Here is a 17,764-nt window from a genome sequence, read left to right on the forward strand (position 1 = left end):
ACTAAAAAAGACATTTAAATATAAAATAAAGATGTTAGTTGTCGGCTTAGAAAAGAGTAAAAGTCTGTAGGCTAATAATATATAAAAGAATATTCTATAACAGACTAACTACTGGATTGTTTTCTTTAGGTGAAATGTGTCATTTTAAGTGTTCCAGTGTCTCAACCACCTGTAGGAAATTGGGGCATCCACTGAGCGGCGGGTTCTGCTAATCCCATAAAAAGGCCAGGGAATTCATATGATGACATCTCATTTTATTCAACATCACTGCATGTGTACAGCATTCTCTGTTATCTTAGTTAGCAGCTACAGAAAAATACATAATGTCTGGGAAATTATTAAAGCAATTTTATGAGTCATATGAAATATTTGTCATTCTTTGTAAGTTGTTTTACTCTTCCGTTGTAACCTGTCAATTTTGGAGCACACGAAATCTTTCAATACATTACTTAACAAAAAGGATGAAAAAATTATGCTTACCTTTTGAAAAGTAGATACTGGTGAAATAGCAAACATACTTCCCTCTCCAAACACTTCTGCCCAATTCCTCTGAGATACTTTCATTCTGTTTTTAAAATGGTATTCATTATCAGGATTGAAAGCCTAGGTTCCAAGAGAACAGAGAAACATTATTATTATCTATTTCTATAGCAACACATATTAGCATTAGAAAAGAAGATAAAAGACAGCCTTGGACTCCCTCCTTCATTAATGTAATATTCCAAGAATACGGCACTAACGCCTATTCCTTCATGCAGAGCAGCAAACAACCAGTGTACTGCCTCCCGTCCTTTTCAGTGTTTATGCTGAGGCAAGTATCAGGAAGAGAGGTGTGATCCAAAGAATCACGATGTCAAATTTTCAAATGTACTAGGGCTACCATACGAAGAGCTGGGGAACACGGGTAACGAGAGAGAAATTAGGAGGGACGAGATGGGTGAGTAGCTTTACTCCATGAAGCTGCTATTAGATGGTAGGGCAAAAAACAGGAACCAAACTACATGAAAATCCTATGTGGAAAGTATACAAGTTGTGAATGATAAGGGAGAATAAGGGGAAGCAATTTAATCTATGGACTAAAACTATGAGCTGAAAATGTTAAAATAAGAAAGGTGTTTCTTTCAAACTGAAACTTAAGATGACTGTCTGCTTTTAAAATATAAATAAAAAACCCCTGTTAATGTTTCTAATGGTAAAATTTATCCCTCATTATTTATGAATCAGACAGAAGACAGCAAGTATTTTAAAGAAAATTCAAATTCAATATACTTAATTTAAGAGATATCGTACCATTGTAAGCACACTCAGGAGACCAATGGGAATTGGATCTTGTTTTATTCTCTCTGCAACCAATTCTATCAATAGCATCAACATGTTGTAGATGCCTTCATGAATTTCAGTACCCCACTTGTGAACAGCACTAGATGTCAGGAGCTATAAAAAACATAAAGGACAGGCTACAGTTTGTATTGAATAAAGGATAGGCTATAATTTAACTTGAAAAAGAGAAAGTAAGTCTTCAGTTTATCAGTTCACTCTCAAATAAGAGATTAATGCAGTTATTATTTTTATGTAGAGGAAGATGTACAGGTCTTACTTAAAAGACCCATAACTGCTATTTATTCATTTATTTACAGTTTATGATTTTTCATTTTCTTACATTAAATCATTTTGTTTAAAAGAGAATTTTCATTTGTTCCTCTACTTTTCACTTTACTAGGGGAGGTCAGGTAATGTAGAAAAAGTGAAAAACCTGGGATGGATTCCTGGTACTGCTGTTTCCAGGTGTATAATGAACTTACTCTCTTTCAGTGGCTCAGAAATCTCACCCTTGAAGCGTTCATTCCTCCCCATTTCCCAAAGATGTGATGAGATGTGACAGACCAAATGGGAAAGCATTTTATAAACACCCTACATCCACTGGTGTTGAGTCGATTCCAATTCATGGGGGCCTTACAGAACAGAGTAGAACTTCATGTTCGGTTTCCTAAGCTGTAATCTTTACAGAGCTATTTTCCAGGCTACAATCCCAAAGGCAAGCAGTTCAAGTCCATCAGCTGCTCTGTGGGAAAAAGATGGACAGTTTCCTACTCTGCGATTAAACACCTCTGTAAATCTGCTGCGGGTCAGCATGCTTTGGTTCCAACTCAATGGTCCTCAACAACCAGCTTCCTCCCAGCTGTCGTGGCTTTAAACCACTGACCTTCCAAGCAGCAGCTGTTAACCACTGTACCTCCACAGATCTTCATTCAATTCTAGAAATGCCTTATAATAATTCCCTTCTGTTTTCATTTTCTGTATATATAAAATAGTAACACTCAAATTTTAAAAATACGCTGATAATCTAAAATCATTCAAGTAATAAAGTATTACACTATTGTTTATTTAGCAGCTATTTTTCTTAAACATAAGCATAAATATAAAAAATGGCGCATCTTACAGTCAAAAGCATTTTAGATATGTTAAAACAGAGAGAACAGACAGAGAGACGAATCTAAAATCATCATCAGTGGTTTCCTCCAGTCACCAGTCTTCTAGTCCTAAGAGAAGACTAATGGAGGGACAGCAGCCAGAACACGGAATGTAGAATCAAAGCACTTCACTTAATAAAATAATTACAAGCTGACAGAATAGTTTAGATGCTCTTTGAGCTTTTCCTTTCAATGGAAATAAAAATGCACAATAAAAATGTCATCTCCACTACACTGGGAAACATTAACAAAAAACAAACAAACAAAAAGGTAGTCTAGAAGATGCTGAACTTCCAGAGCCACATGCAAAAATTTTTCTAAAATTCAGTGAGCTGCATTATTTGTGCAAAAAAGGTGCGCTTATATAAACCATCACATTAATATATATTTGCAACATATTTTAATGACTATATATTCCTCCTATAGTCTGCAAATTAATAAAGCAAAAGATTAACATTCAAGATGCTGTTGCAAGGATAAAAAGATATGTGTTTTATTTAAGCACTGCTCCTGCTGGTCACACCTTTTTTGTTCCATTCATATTTTGAAAAATGAAGTTCTGTCTACCTTCCGGAAGAAGTGTGGGCAAACAGGCAACATCCTTATTGAGAAAATGTTCGTAAGATTTAAAATATAACCATAACTTAATGACTAAACCAGGATTCCCCCCCCTTTGTTGACATATACTAATAAAGAATCGAGGCTAGCCTGAAGGTGAAAGGTGGAGAAGGGAGAAGAGAGAAGCTCCTTTTAAGCATTCATTCAAACATTTATTCTCTATAATCTTACTCTAAAAATATTTTGAGGCAGCTTTTAAGATAAGCAAAGGCAAAGAGAGGCAGAAGTAGGATCATCACACCATAATATATGCCAGGTAGCAAGCTAAGGGAAGCAAATGTCACTATCTAAAAGAAAATCTCGAGTTTTCTGGCAGCCTAGCTTAAAAGGTACACAGCTCTTTTGATCCAATAAAAGATCACTGGTGGGGAGAGAACCTTCCTACTAGTGCTAAATACTGATGAAGGCGCTTTGGTGGTGTAGTAGATTAAGTGCTGAGCTGCTAACTGAAAGGTGGGCAGTTCAAACTCATTGGCCACTCCTCAGGAGAAAGACAAAGCAGTTGCTCTTAAGATTTACAGCCTCAGAACCTAAAGTCATCATGACTTGGGATTAACCTGAAGGCAGTAGATTTTTGTATTTCAATGCTAACAGAATTTAACCTATACTTTTTTTTTTAGAATTTAACCTAACTTATTTTTACATTAAAAAAATTTTTTTCTAACATAATCCAAGATACTTTTATACTTGAGCAGTTTTATAGGGAAAATAAAATAAAACCAAGAGTTCTTTACAAGACTATTTATTGTACTATCAGCTGCTGCTAACAGATGAAGACATAAAACATCTGAAACAGCACTATAAAGAGAATATTATAATCCAAATATGCAACTTTACAATGAACTGTTTTTATAAAGGGCTTCCTAAAAGTTTTCTCCTTTTACTAAGTTCCTTCCCTTAACCTGAGCAAATGATATTTTGCTCTAAAAGTTTATAAAATATATTATGATATGTTTAATGGTATGCTGCATTATAAAGTTTTACTATTTTAAAAAAGAGACAAAACTATTTTAAACTACAGATTGCTGGATGAATTTCTCAAAAGTGAAGATAAACTTTGGTTCCATATTCACCTTCCCAAAGTGACAATTTTTCAAAATGTCATTGTCTTCTTTTTTTTTTTTTTTTAAACTTTGCATGAAAGGACAATCACCTACCAAAATGCAGATAGGAACAACTGTTTACAAATGGACAATTTGTTTTGCTGGGGTTTAAGATCAAGAAAAACTTTTACTATCTGCACATGACACAAAAATGGATGTCAAAAAGTACAAGTTACACAACAGCAGGAAACTCATTCAGTTAGCAGAGAATGGCTGAGGTCATTCTATGGAGTTACACACAGGAGAAAAGAATGGTATCGATGACTGACACGCTCCATGCTGGAGAGAGAATTCAAAACTCATGTTTTGAAAAAGGAATCATGCTCAGTCAGAATTCTCTCAGAAACACAATTACTGTGCAAAGCTTTATAAAAGATGTAACAGGCTGAAGGTAAGCATATGACTCTAATTCTGACAGAGACACACTGCAAGCCTTTTACCAGTAAAAATACAAGCCGACCTTGGAGATAAGGATTTGGTTCCAAACGAATGTAAATATCCTGGTTTCTCAATGGATATAAAACTATATTTATATTACCAGCAGCCTACTTAAAGTGCAAAAGCATTATGAAAAAATAAAAATAATGTGAAATTTAAAAAAAGGTCTTTACCTCTATGTGACCCAGTCAAAAAACACTCTGTAGTTTAAACACCCACTTCTGTTTTCTTATAAGTATAAATTGGCTCTTATTTTGAGAAACAATTAATATCTTTCAAAGCGTATATGTAAGAGGGTTCTATTGCTCAACCACGGCCAAAATGAAGGCTCAGGACTGTCGTTGCAAGGAGGGGCCGCTCAAACAGCTGGCCGAAGTTCTGAGCTGTGCGTTACCAGAGTGACTGTTACTGCGGCTTCCAAGATCTCCAAAATCCAACTTGTCCGAAAATCCACTGCCCACAGGAGATGAGAACAAATCTATTGTTCTCACTGTTATCAACCAGACTCAGAAGGAGAACCTCAGAAAGTATCATAAGGGCAAGAAGTACAACCCCTGGATCTGAGGCCCAAGAAAACGTGCCATGCGCCAAAGGCTCAACAAGCACGAGAACCTGAAGACCAAGCAGCAGCAGCAGCAGCATAAAGGGTGCCTGTACCCACTGAGGTACTATGCAGTCTAGGCCTGAACTTCTCACATAAATAAAACACAAAACTGGGTCGGGGGGTGGGGGGGCAGGTGAAGATGTGTACGTAATTAATTTCCTAGTATAAGACCCTGGATAGGATGGATTGACTCACTGACTGGGGCTATGGGGGTTGGTGTGTCAAAGACAATAGGTTTGGCTCAAAACAGAGCCCTAGATTATACACAAGGGTCGTTATGAGTTGCAGGCAACTTGAAGACTCATAACAACATAATGAAGTCTTAAGCTATTTTTTGCAATTAAATAGGAAAATGTTATATTCAACTAAACACACATGTATACAATGGAATAGAAACAAATAAATTATAAGCCCTGAAGTTAAAGATGCTTTATATAGTAGAGGACTCCTCAGTTAAGATTCATAAAATGGCTTCACACATAAACAAAAACTTCTCAAATTTCACACCCACTAAAAAAAGAACATTAGATATTTTTCTTACCTTTTTAAATGCTTCAGGCATACACCTATCCATAAATCTTTTACAATTCTCATCAGATTCACAAAGACCTTAGTAAAATAAATGAAAGGACATGTCTTAGATTTGAAGTACTTTACTGAAATAGTATTTGTATTACTCATATTCACAAATATGAAACTATCATAAAAACTTTGATTCTTCAATAATTCTTTAAAGCAGAATATAAGCTTTCTAGAGAGGGAGTCAGCTGAAAAACCACCACAGGCTTAGTTAGACTAAGTAAATACTCATTAGAACTGAAATGGTTGATTTTTATGTTTCCATGCCAGAGTAACTTCAGTGAACTAATTAAATTGCTAATAAAGCACCACCAGCAGCAACTTGGTAGCCAGTATTATTCTCCTAAACAGCTCTATAAAAACACAAATATTTTCAATAAATGCCAAAATCACTCTCTTTTCCTAAAACAAATTGACGAACTCTGTGTAATAAATATACACAAATGTGCCTGGGTATGCACTAAGTGATTAAATAAATAGCAAATGAATTAATCAATCCACTGAAAAAAGTGTCCTTTGGAAGTAATGCATTTTTCTTTAAAAGACTCAGTAACAATTTTTCTTATCCCTGGGAACAATTATGCTGAACACTTTTTCTTTCTCAGACTCAATGCCTAAGGCAGTTCCTCAATGCTAATAGTCACCCAATAAAGGAGTACAGTGAAATCCAATGTAGGTCAAAATATTTCCATTTAATGTGTCTCATTTAATCATGATGGTAAACTATGCATAACTTTACATAGAAAAAAAACCTGTAAGAGTGGCTCAATTCATTTCAATTTATAACTGAAATCAGCATGACAAGTAACTTTTGCCTTTATAGATATATAGCATAGAATATTGACATACATGCTTCTACCCTAGTTATTATTTTATTACTTTATTAATTTAATAGATATAAAGCATTTATGACACTCAGGTTCTTTAATAAGCACTAAAATGTTTGTTAAATATTTTTTCGGCTTTAAAAAAAAGATTAAGCTACTGAATTAAGCTTTAATTTCAAGTGCCCCCAAGCTTCTGCAGAAAAGTAAATTTCAATTTCTACAAAAGCTTTTCAATTTCATTTTAAAGAGTTTACACTCTATTAGAGCTAGAAGAAAACAGCTGATTTAGTTCAAAGCTTTTATTCTCCAGGCTACAAAGAGATTAAATGATCTACCCAAGATTAGAGACAGGCAGTGAAAGGACTAGAATTAAACTCAGGCCTCTCATCAAAAGATGTTTTCGTGGGATCCAAGGCCTGAAAACTTACCAAGTCGTGCTAAGTAGGTGGACGCCAGCAGGCACTTGCCTAGTGATTCCTCTCGCTTGTAAGGGATGGACCAGTGATCAGTCAAAACACGGCTTTCCAGTTCATATAAATTTGTGGTAGGGAATTCAATTCCTTCTCCTGAGCAGTTTCCATTTTCATCATTCTTCTGACAGAAAGCAATTAGGATAAAAAGCATAACTAATTAGTGATGAGTAAATTTTTATAAAATTAATCAACAGCAGCTAGTAATATCAATAAATATTCCAGTTTTATTTCTCATTATCATATGTTTCAAAAAATTATCTGAAATCTTAAGAACTTTCATCATTTTTGCATCTGTTCTCTTTTCAAAGGGTGACTTCATCTTCAAAAAGAAACTATTTTTCACATAGTATCAAATCTACTTTCATCTTTTTTTTTCCACTGAAGGTATTAATTTCTCACAAGAGTTAGTTGTTTTTGCTATTATCATCTTCACATCAGTCACTCACTCCATACACAACATCAATGTGGATTCCTGAGTCTCTACTCTCCAGAAAGGAGCCCCTGGGTGGCACAAATAGTTAAGGCTGATGAGATCCACTCAGAGGCACTTCAGAAGATAGGGATGGTGATGTGCTTTCTCCCTTACCCCCTGGTTATCTGCTCTCAAAGGTCTAGGCCTTGAAAACCTAATGAAGAATTTGCTGTGCACACATGGAGTCTCTATCAATTGGAATAAATTTGATGTCAGTTGGAAACTATTCCCCCAAAGAGATTGCTCACATCACTACCAAAGTCTAAATATCATTAAATCCAACAGGCATGTTTCAGCCAGTACTTTATTTCACGGGAGTATCTAACCTTGCATCCACTATCTGTTCTTTAAATGCCTGCCTTTAGTTCCCAGAAGAGAACACTTTTCTGTTCTCCAATGAATCAGACTATTCTTATTCTGTCTCTCGTTCTTGCTCATCCTTTCTCTTCTGATTAGCACTCAATCAATTCATTCAAGTCACTGTCACTGATTTGGAACTGACCCCTGGCTGGTCCTCCAGGGAGTTTTCAGAGGCTGTGAACTGCACAGGAGTAGACCGCCCATCTTTCTGCTAAGGAGTAGGTGGTTGATCTGAGCTTCCTGCCTTTGGGTTGGCAATGCAATTCCTTTCCTATTAGGCCATCAGAGCTCAGCATATATTAGAATCCCCCCTAAACTGGGGATTCCAGTGCTAGGCCCTCTTCTCCTCCCTTTCCAGATTATCTTCCTGGGCAATTTCATGCACACTTCAGTACTCCACTACTTACCATCTGTTGATGGACCAAAAACATCTATCTCTATTTTAGATTTCTTCTCTGAGTCTCAGTCCCATAAATTCAATTGCCTATAGTATTTATGTTCTCTTGACTATCTCAAAATTGTCTCAAAAAGTCACGATGTGTCCCAAACCAAATTCACAATCCTTCCTAATCCTGGGTCCATTTTACTGCTAAGACTTTTATCCAGAAACACAAGTCAGATCCCATCTGACAGCCAGCACCTGTGGGCCAGTCAAGTGTTCAGCCAGCAAGTTACACCCTGTCTTCTAGCTAGCCTTCCAGCCCCAGATATCACCGTGCAGAGATAAACTGTCTCAGCTTGCAGTCTGTGTGAACCACCCCCACCAGAGAATCTATGTACATAATAAAGAGCGGGTTTATACCATGATTTATGGATTCACTCTATGCCCTCAAGTTGACTCTGGCTCACAGGAACCCTGTGGGATAAGGCAGAACTGCCCCATAAAATGTTTCAAGGCTGTAATCTTTGTAAAGGAAATTTGAGTGATGCAGTGTGTTACATGTAGGTTCAAACCCACCAGCTGCTCGGTGGGAGAAAGATGGGCAGACTCTTCCCATAAAGATTTATATCCTTGGAAACCTACAGGAGGGTTGCTAGGACTGTAAACCCACTCAACAGCAGTGGATTGGGTTTGGGAATCTTTACATACGAGCAGATCTCCAGGTTCTTTTTCCAAGGTATGACTGGTTAGCAGTCCTTAGACAAACCTAGCCGTCAAGTCCCAGCCTGCCTAGACATTTTGTCACCAAGATTCCTTCCTTATTTAATCAACTCCTCTGTCATCAAGTCTGAATCAACTCACAGCTGAGTCTCCAAGAGATTTCTGAAGCTGTAAATGGCATGGGAGGAGACTGTCCATCTTTCTCCAAGAAGCTGGTAGTGGATTTGAACTGCCAAAAATGCCTATGGGTTAGCAGTGCAACTCCCTATGAACTACGCACCAGAGCTCCCTACGACTGCTCGTAAATCTTTCAAGAAAGATGCTGCAAGATAAAAAACTCTATAGTCTTTGGTTTCTGGAAAATAACCTTTGAAATTCTCAAGGAATCAAAGATCTCCTTTGTTTTCTAAAATCGTCAAGCAAACATCTAGACAAGCTAAGGGTAAGGTTGTATAGGCCTCAGACTGGCAGCAAATGACAGCAATGGAGGTGGCATGATGGACTCAATCACACAAACACATTGATTCATGTATGAATATCAGAGGTCCCCAATGACTTCTATTGATAAGTCATTATCCTTTGTGTTATTATGCTTTGTGTTAGCAGGACCTCTCCCACCCCCCACCCCGCCGCCTGATAGGCTCTTTGCTGTACCCTTTCTCGTTATAATAAATAAATGATTAAACAGGAAACTACATGCAGCCGGAGTGATTCTTGGAAGGAAGGATGGTGGGGCTTCGTCTTATACTTTGGTCATGTGGCTAGGCGAGGCTATTCCTTGGAAAGGGATACCATACTTGAAATGATCGGGATCAGCAAAGGAGAGGAAGGAAGACCCAACAAAAAGGACTGACATAGTGCCTTCAGCAATGGATTCTAGTGTGTCAGGGATGATGAGGATGGCACAGTATAGGGAAAAGTTCAGGTTGGCTTTTTTTAAAAAGTAAGGTTACTATGAGTTGTACTTGACAGACCTAACAACAACAATAATAATTCAAAGTACAGGGAGCTCTGGTGGCTCAGTGGTAAAGAACCACACTGCCAGTGCAAAGAAAGGTCCATAGTTTGAATCCACCAGCTAGCTGCTCTGCACAAGAAAGATGGGGACTCTCCTCCCACGCGATTTACTACCTCTGAAATCTGCTGAAGGGTGAGCGATGGGTCGGTTCTGACTTGACAGTACTCAACAATTCAAAGTATAGATAGTCTCTGTGAGTTCATCCTAGCAAATTATCAAAACCCACCAGGGTCAGTGGGAGCCAGAAGAGAGGGTGATGTTTGTCTAGTTGGCAGGGGCTAGAAGGACAGTATTCTAACTTGTAGAGACTCAAGTCTGGGTAGTTAGGATCAGAGAGATAAAGTGCCACAAGAGCCGCTAGTGTCAAGGAAGATGAAGGAGGAAAATAGGGATGGATTAGCTTGACCTTTCTAGAACATCTAAGCTGGGTTGTTTCTTCCAATGACTATCATCTGGAAGCTTTTTTAAAAAAATGTATTACTTTTACTGAAAGTTTACAGAGACTTAGGGTTTCAAACCATTCATTGCTGCACTTTTCTTCCTGGCCCCCCGCCCCCAATTCACTCTTCTCCTTGAAAAGAAAAACAAAAGTCTTCTTTTAAACAGTGCTTCTCAAAGATGGTAACTATTTCGTGAGTTAGTTAATGTTTGCACCTGCCTGAGGGCACTAGCTGCCTATTCAGACCACTTCTGAAGGGAATTCTAGAAACATCATCCACAGAGAGTTGCCTGGCTAACTTAAAAGCATTTTGCCAGTTCAAATCCACCAACATGTTGATGAAAGAAAAATGGACACTCTTCTCCCATGTAATTTACAGCCTTGAAAGCTAAACAGAGTGTCAGTTGTGTTGCTTCTGACTTTGAGGTTGGTTGGTTTTGGGGTGGTATTTTTTACTTTGAGGTTGGTTGGTTTTGGGGTGTTGTGGTTTTTTGTTTTGTGTGTTTTGTTTTGTTTTGTTTTGTTTTTTTAATCACCAGAACTGGGTTTCTGAAATAGCAAATCTTTACAAGAAGAGACTACCCAAATTCCTCTCAGGAGCACCACGTATGTTAGAACTGCCAAACTTTCGGTTAACAGTCTGACATGTTAGGCACCGTGCTACTGGGGCTCCTTAACCAATGGTGGCTCCTGAGTACTTACTCTAGCTTCTTTGAAAACGCAAATATTTTTATAACCCACCCACATCAGGCCATTTTAAACATCATCTTTGATTTCAATGAAGGAAAGAATCATACTCTGGAAAAAGAAGTGATAAAGCAAATAGAAGAGAACTAGTATCAACCTCATAGCAATGATAGTCAAAGAAAGCCGGCATTCTGTATTTTCAGATTTTTGGCTAAAAAAGATGATTGTAGGGAAAAAGGTTATTAAGAACTAAAACCAAAGTAGAAACAATGAAAGTCTGAGGTTTGGAGGATGGCAGATTAAATAGGTTTAGAACCAAAGTGTAGGGGAGCTCTGGTGGCCTAGTGGTAAGGAGCTGCAACTACAATCCCAGAGACACACGGTTCGAATCCACCAGATGCTCTGCCGAGGAAGGAGGGATAATCTCCTCCAGTACCAGTCAGATAAACCTAGAGTTGCTGTAATCAAGGATGCTTCGGGCAGAATATTAAATGATCTAGGAAGTATTAAAAGAAGATGGAAGGAATATACTGAGTCATTATATAGAAAGGAATTGGCAGATACAGAGGAATTTAAAGAAACAACATATGAGCAAGAGCCTATGGTGATGAAGGAAGAAGTTCAAGCTGCTTTGAAGGAAATAGCAAAAAATAAAGCCCCAGGAATAGATGGTATACCAATTGAAGTATTTCAGATAACAGATGTTGCCCTGGACGTGCTCACCAAGTTGTGCCAAGAAATCTGGAGAACAACCACTTGGCCAACTGACTGGAAGAGATCTATATTTGTTCCCATTCCAATGAAAGGTGACCCAACTGAGTGTGGAAACTACAGAACAGTGTCATTGATTCCACATGCAAGCAAGATTCTGCTGAAGATCATCCAAAAACGATTAGAACAGCACATCAGCAGAGAATTGCCGGAAGTCCAGGCTGGGTTTAGAAGGGGTCGTGGTACTAGGGATATCGTTGCTGATGTTAGATGGATCTTGGCTGAAAGCAGGGAATACCAGAAGAATGTCTATCTGTGTTTCATTGATTATGCAAAGGCATTTGACTGTGTGGATCATAACAAACTGTGGCTGACTCTGAGAAGAATGGGAATCCCAGAACATTTAATTGTGCTAATACGAAACCTATACTTGGCCCAAGAGGCAGTAGTCAGAACAGAGCAGGGTAACACTGCATGGTTCAAAATAGGGAAGGGTGTACGCCAGGGATGCATCCTGTCTTCATACCTTTTCAACATGTATGCAGAGCAGATTATTCGAGAGGCTGGGCTCTATGAGGAGAATTGTGGCATCAGGATTGGTGGAAGATCTATTAACAATCTCCGTTATGCAGATGACACAACCCTGCTTGCTGAAACTGAGGAGGACCTCATGCACTTGCTGCGAAGGGTCAAGGACTGCAGCCTTCAGTATGGACTAAGGCTCAACGTCAAGAAGACAAAGATTCTCGCCACTGGACCAATTGGCAGCGTCAAGATGGATGATGAAGAGATTGAGAGTGTTCACAGCTTCACTTTGCTCCACAGTTAACACTCTTGGTACCAGCAGTCAGGAAATCAAAAAGCGTATCACGATGGGAAAGTCTGCCGTTAGGGACCTCTCAAACGTACTCAGGAGCAACAGCGTCTCTCTGGAGACTAAGGTGCGCCTGATAGAGGTCATGGTATTTGCAATCGCTTGTTATGCATCAGAGAGTTGGACAATGACTAGGGAGGACAGAAGGAGAGTGGATGCTTTTGAGCTGTGGTGCTGGAGAAGGGTACTGAATGTACCCTGGACTGCCAGGAAAACAAACAGATCCATCTTGGAGAGGATTAAACCAAGCTGCTCCTTGGAGGCAAGGATTCTGGGGCTTCGTCTGACATACTTTGGACATGTTGCCAGGAGGGACGGGTCCTTGGAGAGGGACATCATGCTTGGGAGGGTGGAGGGACAGCGCAGGAGGGGAAGACCCTCTATGAGATGGATTGATTCGGTGACTGGGGAAATCGGGATGGGTGTGTCAGAGGCGGTGCGGTTGGCGCAGGATAGAGCAGGGTTTAGAGCTGTTGTGCATAGGGTCGCTATGAGTCGGAAACGACTCGATGGCACATAACAACAACCACCAGTCAGATCTGATTTGATGGTACACTCACACAAAAAAATAAAATAAATAAAATAAAATAAAAGGTTAAAAAAAAAAGAACCAAAGTGTATAGGAAAAAAATGCAGTTTTTGACAGACACTTTACAAAAACTGTTATTCGACAATCTTTGTAAATATATCAGTTCTACAAAAAGTATCCTGAAAAGACTCAGACAGCAAAGACTGTAGGATAGCCAAAATGGAACCCCTGCTAAATTCTTAGAATTATACTGGAATTAATATATTTAGAACAAAATAATCTTATTCTCAAGTACATGTGCAGCTTACTACAGACCCTTCCACCCATGCAGTCACTTCAAAATCAGTGACCTGGCACAAGGTTTCCAAGGTGTAACTCTTCATAGAAGGTGACTATCTTTGTGCCTCAGAGTGCCTGGTGGATTTGAATCACTCACCTGCTCCCAGTTACTGTCTATAAATTAAAAAAATCAAATTGTTGTTGTTGTTGTTGTTATTTGCTGATGAGTCGCTTGCGACTCATAGCGACCCGATGTACAACAGCTCTAAAATCTCCTCTGTCCTGTGCTAATCTCATTGTCTCCGACACACTCATCCCGATCGCCCCAGTCACCAAATCAATCCATCTCACAGAGGGCCTTCCCCTCCTGTGCCTGTCCTCCACCCTCCTAAGCATGATGTCCTTCTCCAAAGACCGGTCTCTCCTTACAACATGACCAAAGTATGTCAGGCAAAGCCTCAGAATCTTTGCCTCCAAGGAGCAACCCGGTTTAACCCCCTCCAGGATGAATTTGTTTGTTCTCTTAGCAGTCCATGGCACCTTCAGCACTCTTCTCCAACACCAAAGCTCAAAAGCATCAATTCTCCTTCTATCCTCCTTAGTCATTGTCCAGCTCTCTGATGCATAACAAGTGATTGCAAAGACCATGGCCTGTACTAGACGCACCTTTGTCTCCAGAGACACACCGTTGCTCTTGAGTACTTTAGAGAGGTCCCTAACTGCAGACTTTCCCATGGCAATACGTCTTTTAATTTCCTGGCTGCTGGTGCCAAGACTGTTGACTACAGAGCCAAGTAAACTAAAGCTGTGTACAATCTCAATCTCTTCACCATCCATCCTGATGCTGCCAGTTGGTCCAGTGGTGAGAATCTTTGTCTTCTTGACATTGAGCTTTAATCCATATTGTAGGCTGTAGTCCCTGACCCACAGCAGCAAGCGCTTCAGGTCCTCCTCAGTTTCAGCAAGCAGGGTTGTGTCATCTGCATAATGCAGATTGTTTATGGATCTTCCAGCGATCCTGATGCCACATCTCTCCTCATAGAGTCCAGTCTCCTGGATGATCTGTTCTGCATACAGGTTGAAAAGGTATGGAGACAGGACACATCCCCGGCGTATGCCCTTCCCAATTTTGAACCATGCGGTTTTTTCCTTGCTTTGTTCTGACAACTGCCTCTTGGTTCAAGTATAAGTTTTGCTTTAGATGATAAACTATCAGATCAAGGGCTAGACAATAGGAGATAGGTGAAGAAGGGAGTGAATAGAAGTGGAGGGGTTATCTTGATGGATGGTGGAGTAAAGAAATAAGTGAGTCAGGGCACTTGAGCCAAGGGCAGGGACAACACTGAAACTCATGGTTATTTCCACAATAAGGGATATATTTTCACTTTTTCTGTAAAATGCTTATCTGCTGGATACTTCCCTAGATCTGAACATTCAGATTGACATACACTAGGAAGAAAGACTGGCCATCCACTTCCAAAATAGCAGGCCTCTGAAAACCCTATGTACAACAGAACATAGAATGACAGAAAGGGCAACTGAGTATGGAAATACGAAGGAAGAGGAACAGTTGTAAGAAGACACTAGTGACTGGAACATGGAATGTGAGAACCATGAATGTGGGAAAATTAGATATTGTTAAAGAGGAAATGGAATGCATAAATATTGACATACTAGGCATTGGTGAGATAAGATGGACCAGCATGGGGCATTTTGAATCAGATGATCATACGATATACTACTCCAGTGAGGGAAAATGGGGTTGCTTTCTTAGTTAGAAAAGCCATTTCTAGATCCATCTTGAAGTACAATATTGTGAGTGACAGGATAATATCCATACACATACAAGGAAGTCCAGTGAATACTACTACCATTCAGATATATGCACCAACAACCAGAGCCAAAGAAGAGGAAACAGAAGATTTCTACCAACTTTTACAGTCGGAGATCAATCAAACATGCAAACAAGATGCATTGATAATAATGGGTGACTGGAATGCAAAAGTTGGGAAAAGAGAAGAAGAATCAGTAGCTGGAAAACATGGACTAGAAGACAGAAATGGAGCTGGAGATAGAATGAATGAATTTTGCACAATGACTTATATTCATCGCAAACACATTTTTTAAGAGACATAAACGCAGGTTATACACACACATGGATCTCACCTGCTGGTATGCATAGGAATCAGATCGATTACATCTGTGGAAGGAACCGCTGGAGAAGCTCAATATCAGCTGTGAAAACTAGGCCCGGAGCTGATTGTGGAACAGACCACCAACTACTCATATGCAAGTTCAAGCTGAAGCTGAGGAAAATTAACCTGAATCCACGAGAACCAAAATATAACTTTGAGTCTATCCCACCTGAATTTCAGAACCATCTCAAGAACAGGTTTGAGGCCTTGAACACGAATGAACAAAGACCAGATGAGCTCTGGGAGGATATCAAGGGTATCATCCAAGAAGAGTGAACTTTTCTTTCTAATTCACCCATGTGAAATCAATCTCTCACCATCACCACAGATCTCACCATTCTCTCTCATACAAAAGCAGTGTTAATGTTGTACTCTCTCTTCTGTGACTTGAAAGATAGTTGTATAAAGCAGTAATTATAAAATTGTGTTAAAGATTTATCCTGTGTAAAGATATCATCTGTATGACAGTAACAGCACAAAGAAGCAAGTAAGGTATAAAACCTTATCAGAGTTTCACTACTGAAACTAAGTTGCTATTAATCCCTAATAGATTGTTATGAGTTAAGGTGTTAACTGTATTCTCTAGCTGATGTTGCTGTTAGGTGCTGTCAAATACAATTCACAGTGACCCTATGAACAGACCTGAATCTTGTCCTATCCTGTGTCATCCTCATCCTCTCTGACACACTTGAGCCCATTGCTGCTGTCAATCCATCTCATCAAGGGTCTCCCTCTCTTTGCTAACCCTCCACCTTTACAATCTCTCCTAGCAACATGTCCAAAGTATGAGAGACAAAGCTTTGCCACTCTTGCCTCCACAGAGCATCCTGGCTGCACCTTTTCTAAGACGCAACTGCTCTGCCGGTAGTTCATGAGACATTCAGTACTTTTCTCTAACAACGTAACTCAAAAGCATCATTCTACTGCCATCTTTTTATTGTCCAGCTCTCAGATGGATGGCAAGCGGCTGAAAATACCATGGCCTGAGTCAGGCGCACCATCGTCTTCAAACTGACATCACTGCTCCTCAGTATTTTAGAAAGGTCCTTGACAGTAGACTTGCCCAAAGCAGTACGTCTCCTGATTTCCTGACTGTTGGTATGAAAAAGGATGCTGACTGTGGATCCATGTTAAAATGAAATTATTGACAGTTTCAATCCTTTCTCCATCTGTCATGATGTTACTTATTGGCCCAGTGGTAAGGATCTTTGTTTTCTTGATTTTGAGATGATCAGATCACATATTGCAGGCTATAATGTTTGATCTTCTGTTACAAGTATTTCAAGCCCTCCTCACTTTCAGCAAGCAAGGCTGAAATTTCCAGGGCAACAACTTAAAAAATAATCCAATATATATGAAGAGAAACCAAAGTGTAAGTTCCAACTTAAAGCTTCTAGGACAGGTAAAAGCTGTCCACTAGGATTTCCAAAGCTATAAATCTTAACAGAAGCAGACTGCCTCATCTTTGCTCCTCAGAGTGGCTGGCACAACCAAATGCCTTAATCATAGTACCACCACAATTCGATATATAAAAAGATTATACAATTACAATTAAAATGGGACACTAGAAAATATTTAATATCTGAGAAAATTAGAGGTTAAAAAAGATATGACACATACAGAGAATAAAATGGCAAATATAAATCCTTATCACTAGTAATTAGATTACATATAGATGGATTATACATTCTAAACAAAAGCTAAATACTGGAAGAAAGGATTTCTTTTTAAACCTCAATTATGCGTGGTCGAAAATAAAGTTCAGATTAAAATACACAAATAGGCTGAAGTAAAATAGTAGGTAACAGCATATTACATAAATATACAAGAACTATTGTGGCTATACAGAAGCCAGGCAGAATAATATTATGACAAGAAATATACTGTTAAAAATAAAAGAGGTTGCATTCGAACTTCCGAGTTGTAAAACAACCCAGTGGTAGATGGAATTTCCTCCAGGACTTAAGAACCATAAATGACATAGC

General features: G+C 39.0%; 1 protein-coding gene across 1 annotated transcript in view; it reads right to left on the minus strand.

Moving 5' to 3' along the window:
- USP24 (ubiquitin specific peptidase 24) overlaps positions 1-17,764 on the minus strand; it is a 181,128-nt gene that overhangs the window by 122,955 nt on the left and 40,409 nt on the right. The window contains exons 2-5 of the mRNA XM_006879725.1: positions 7,069-7,234; positions 5,776-5,843; positions 1,291-1,434; positions 481-603 (exon numbers count right to left, since the gene is read on the minus strand). Of these exons, the coding sequence (XP_006879787.1) occupies positions 481-603; positions 1,291-1,434; positions 5,776-5,843; positions 7,069-7,234 (501 nt within the window). The remainder of the gene's footprint in view (positions 1-480; positions 604-1,290; positions 1,435-5,775; positions 5,844-7,068; positions 7,235-17,764) is intronic.

Source organism: Elephantulus edwardii, unplaced genomic scaffold (assembly GCF_000299155.1).
Source record: "Elephantulus edwardii isolate Elephantulus edwardi_28Jun2011 unplaced genomic scaffold, EleEdw1.0 scaffold00005, whole genome shotgun sequence".
Classification (NCBI taxonomy): domain Eukaryota; kingdom Metazoa; phylum Chordata; class Mammalia; order Macroscelidea; family Macroscelididae; genus Elephantulus; species Elephantulus edwardii.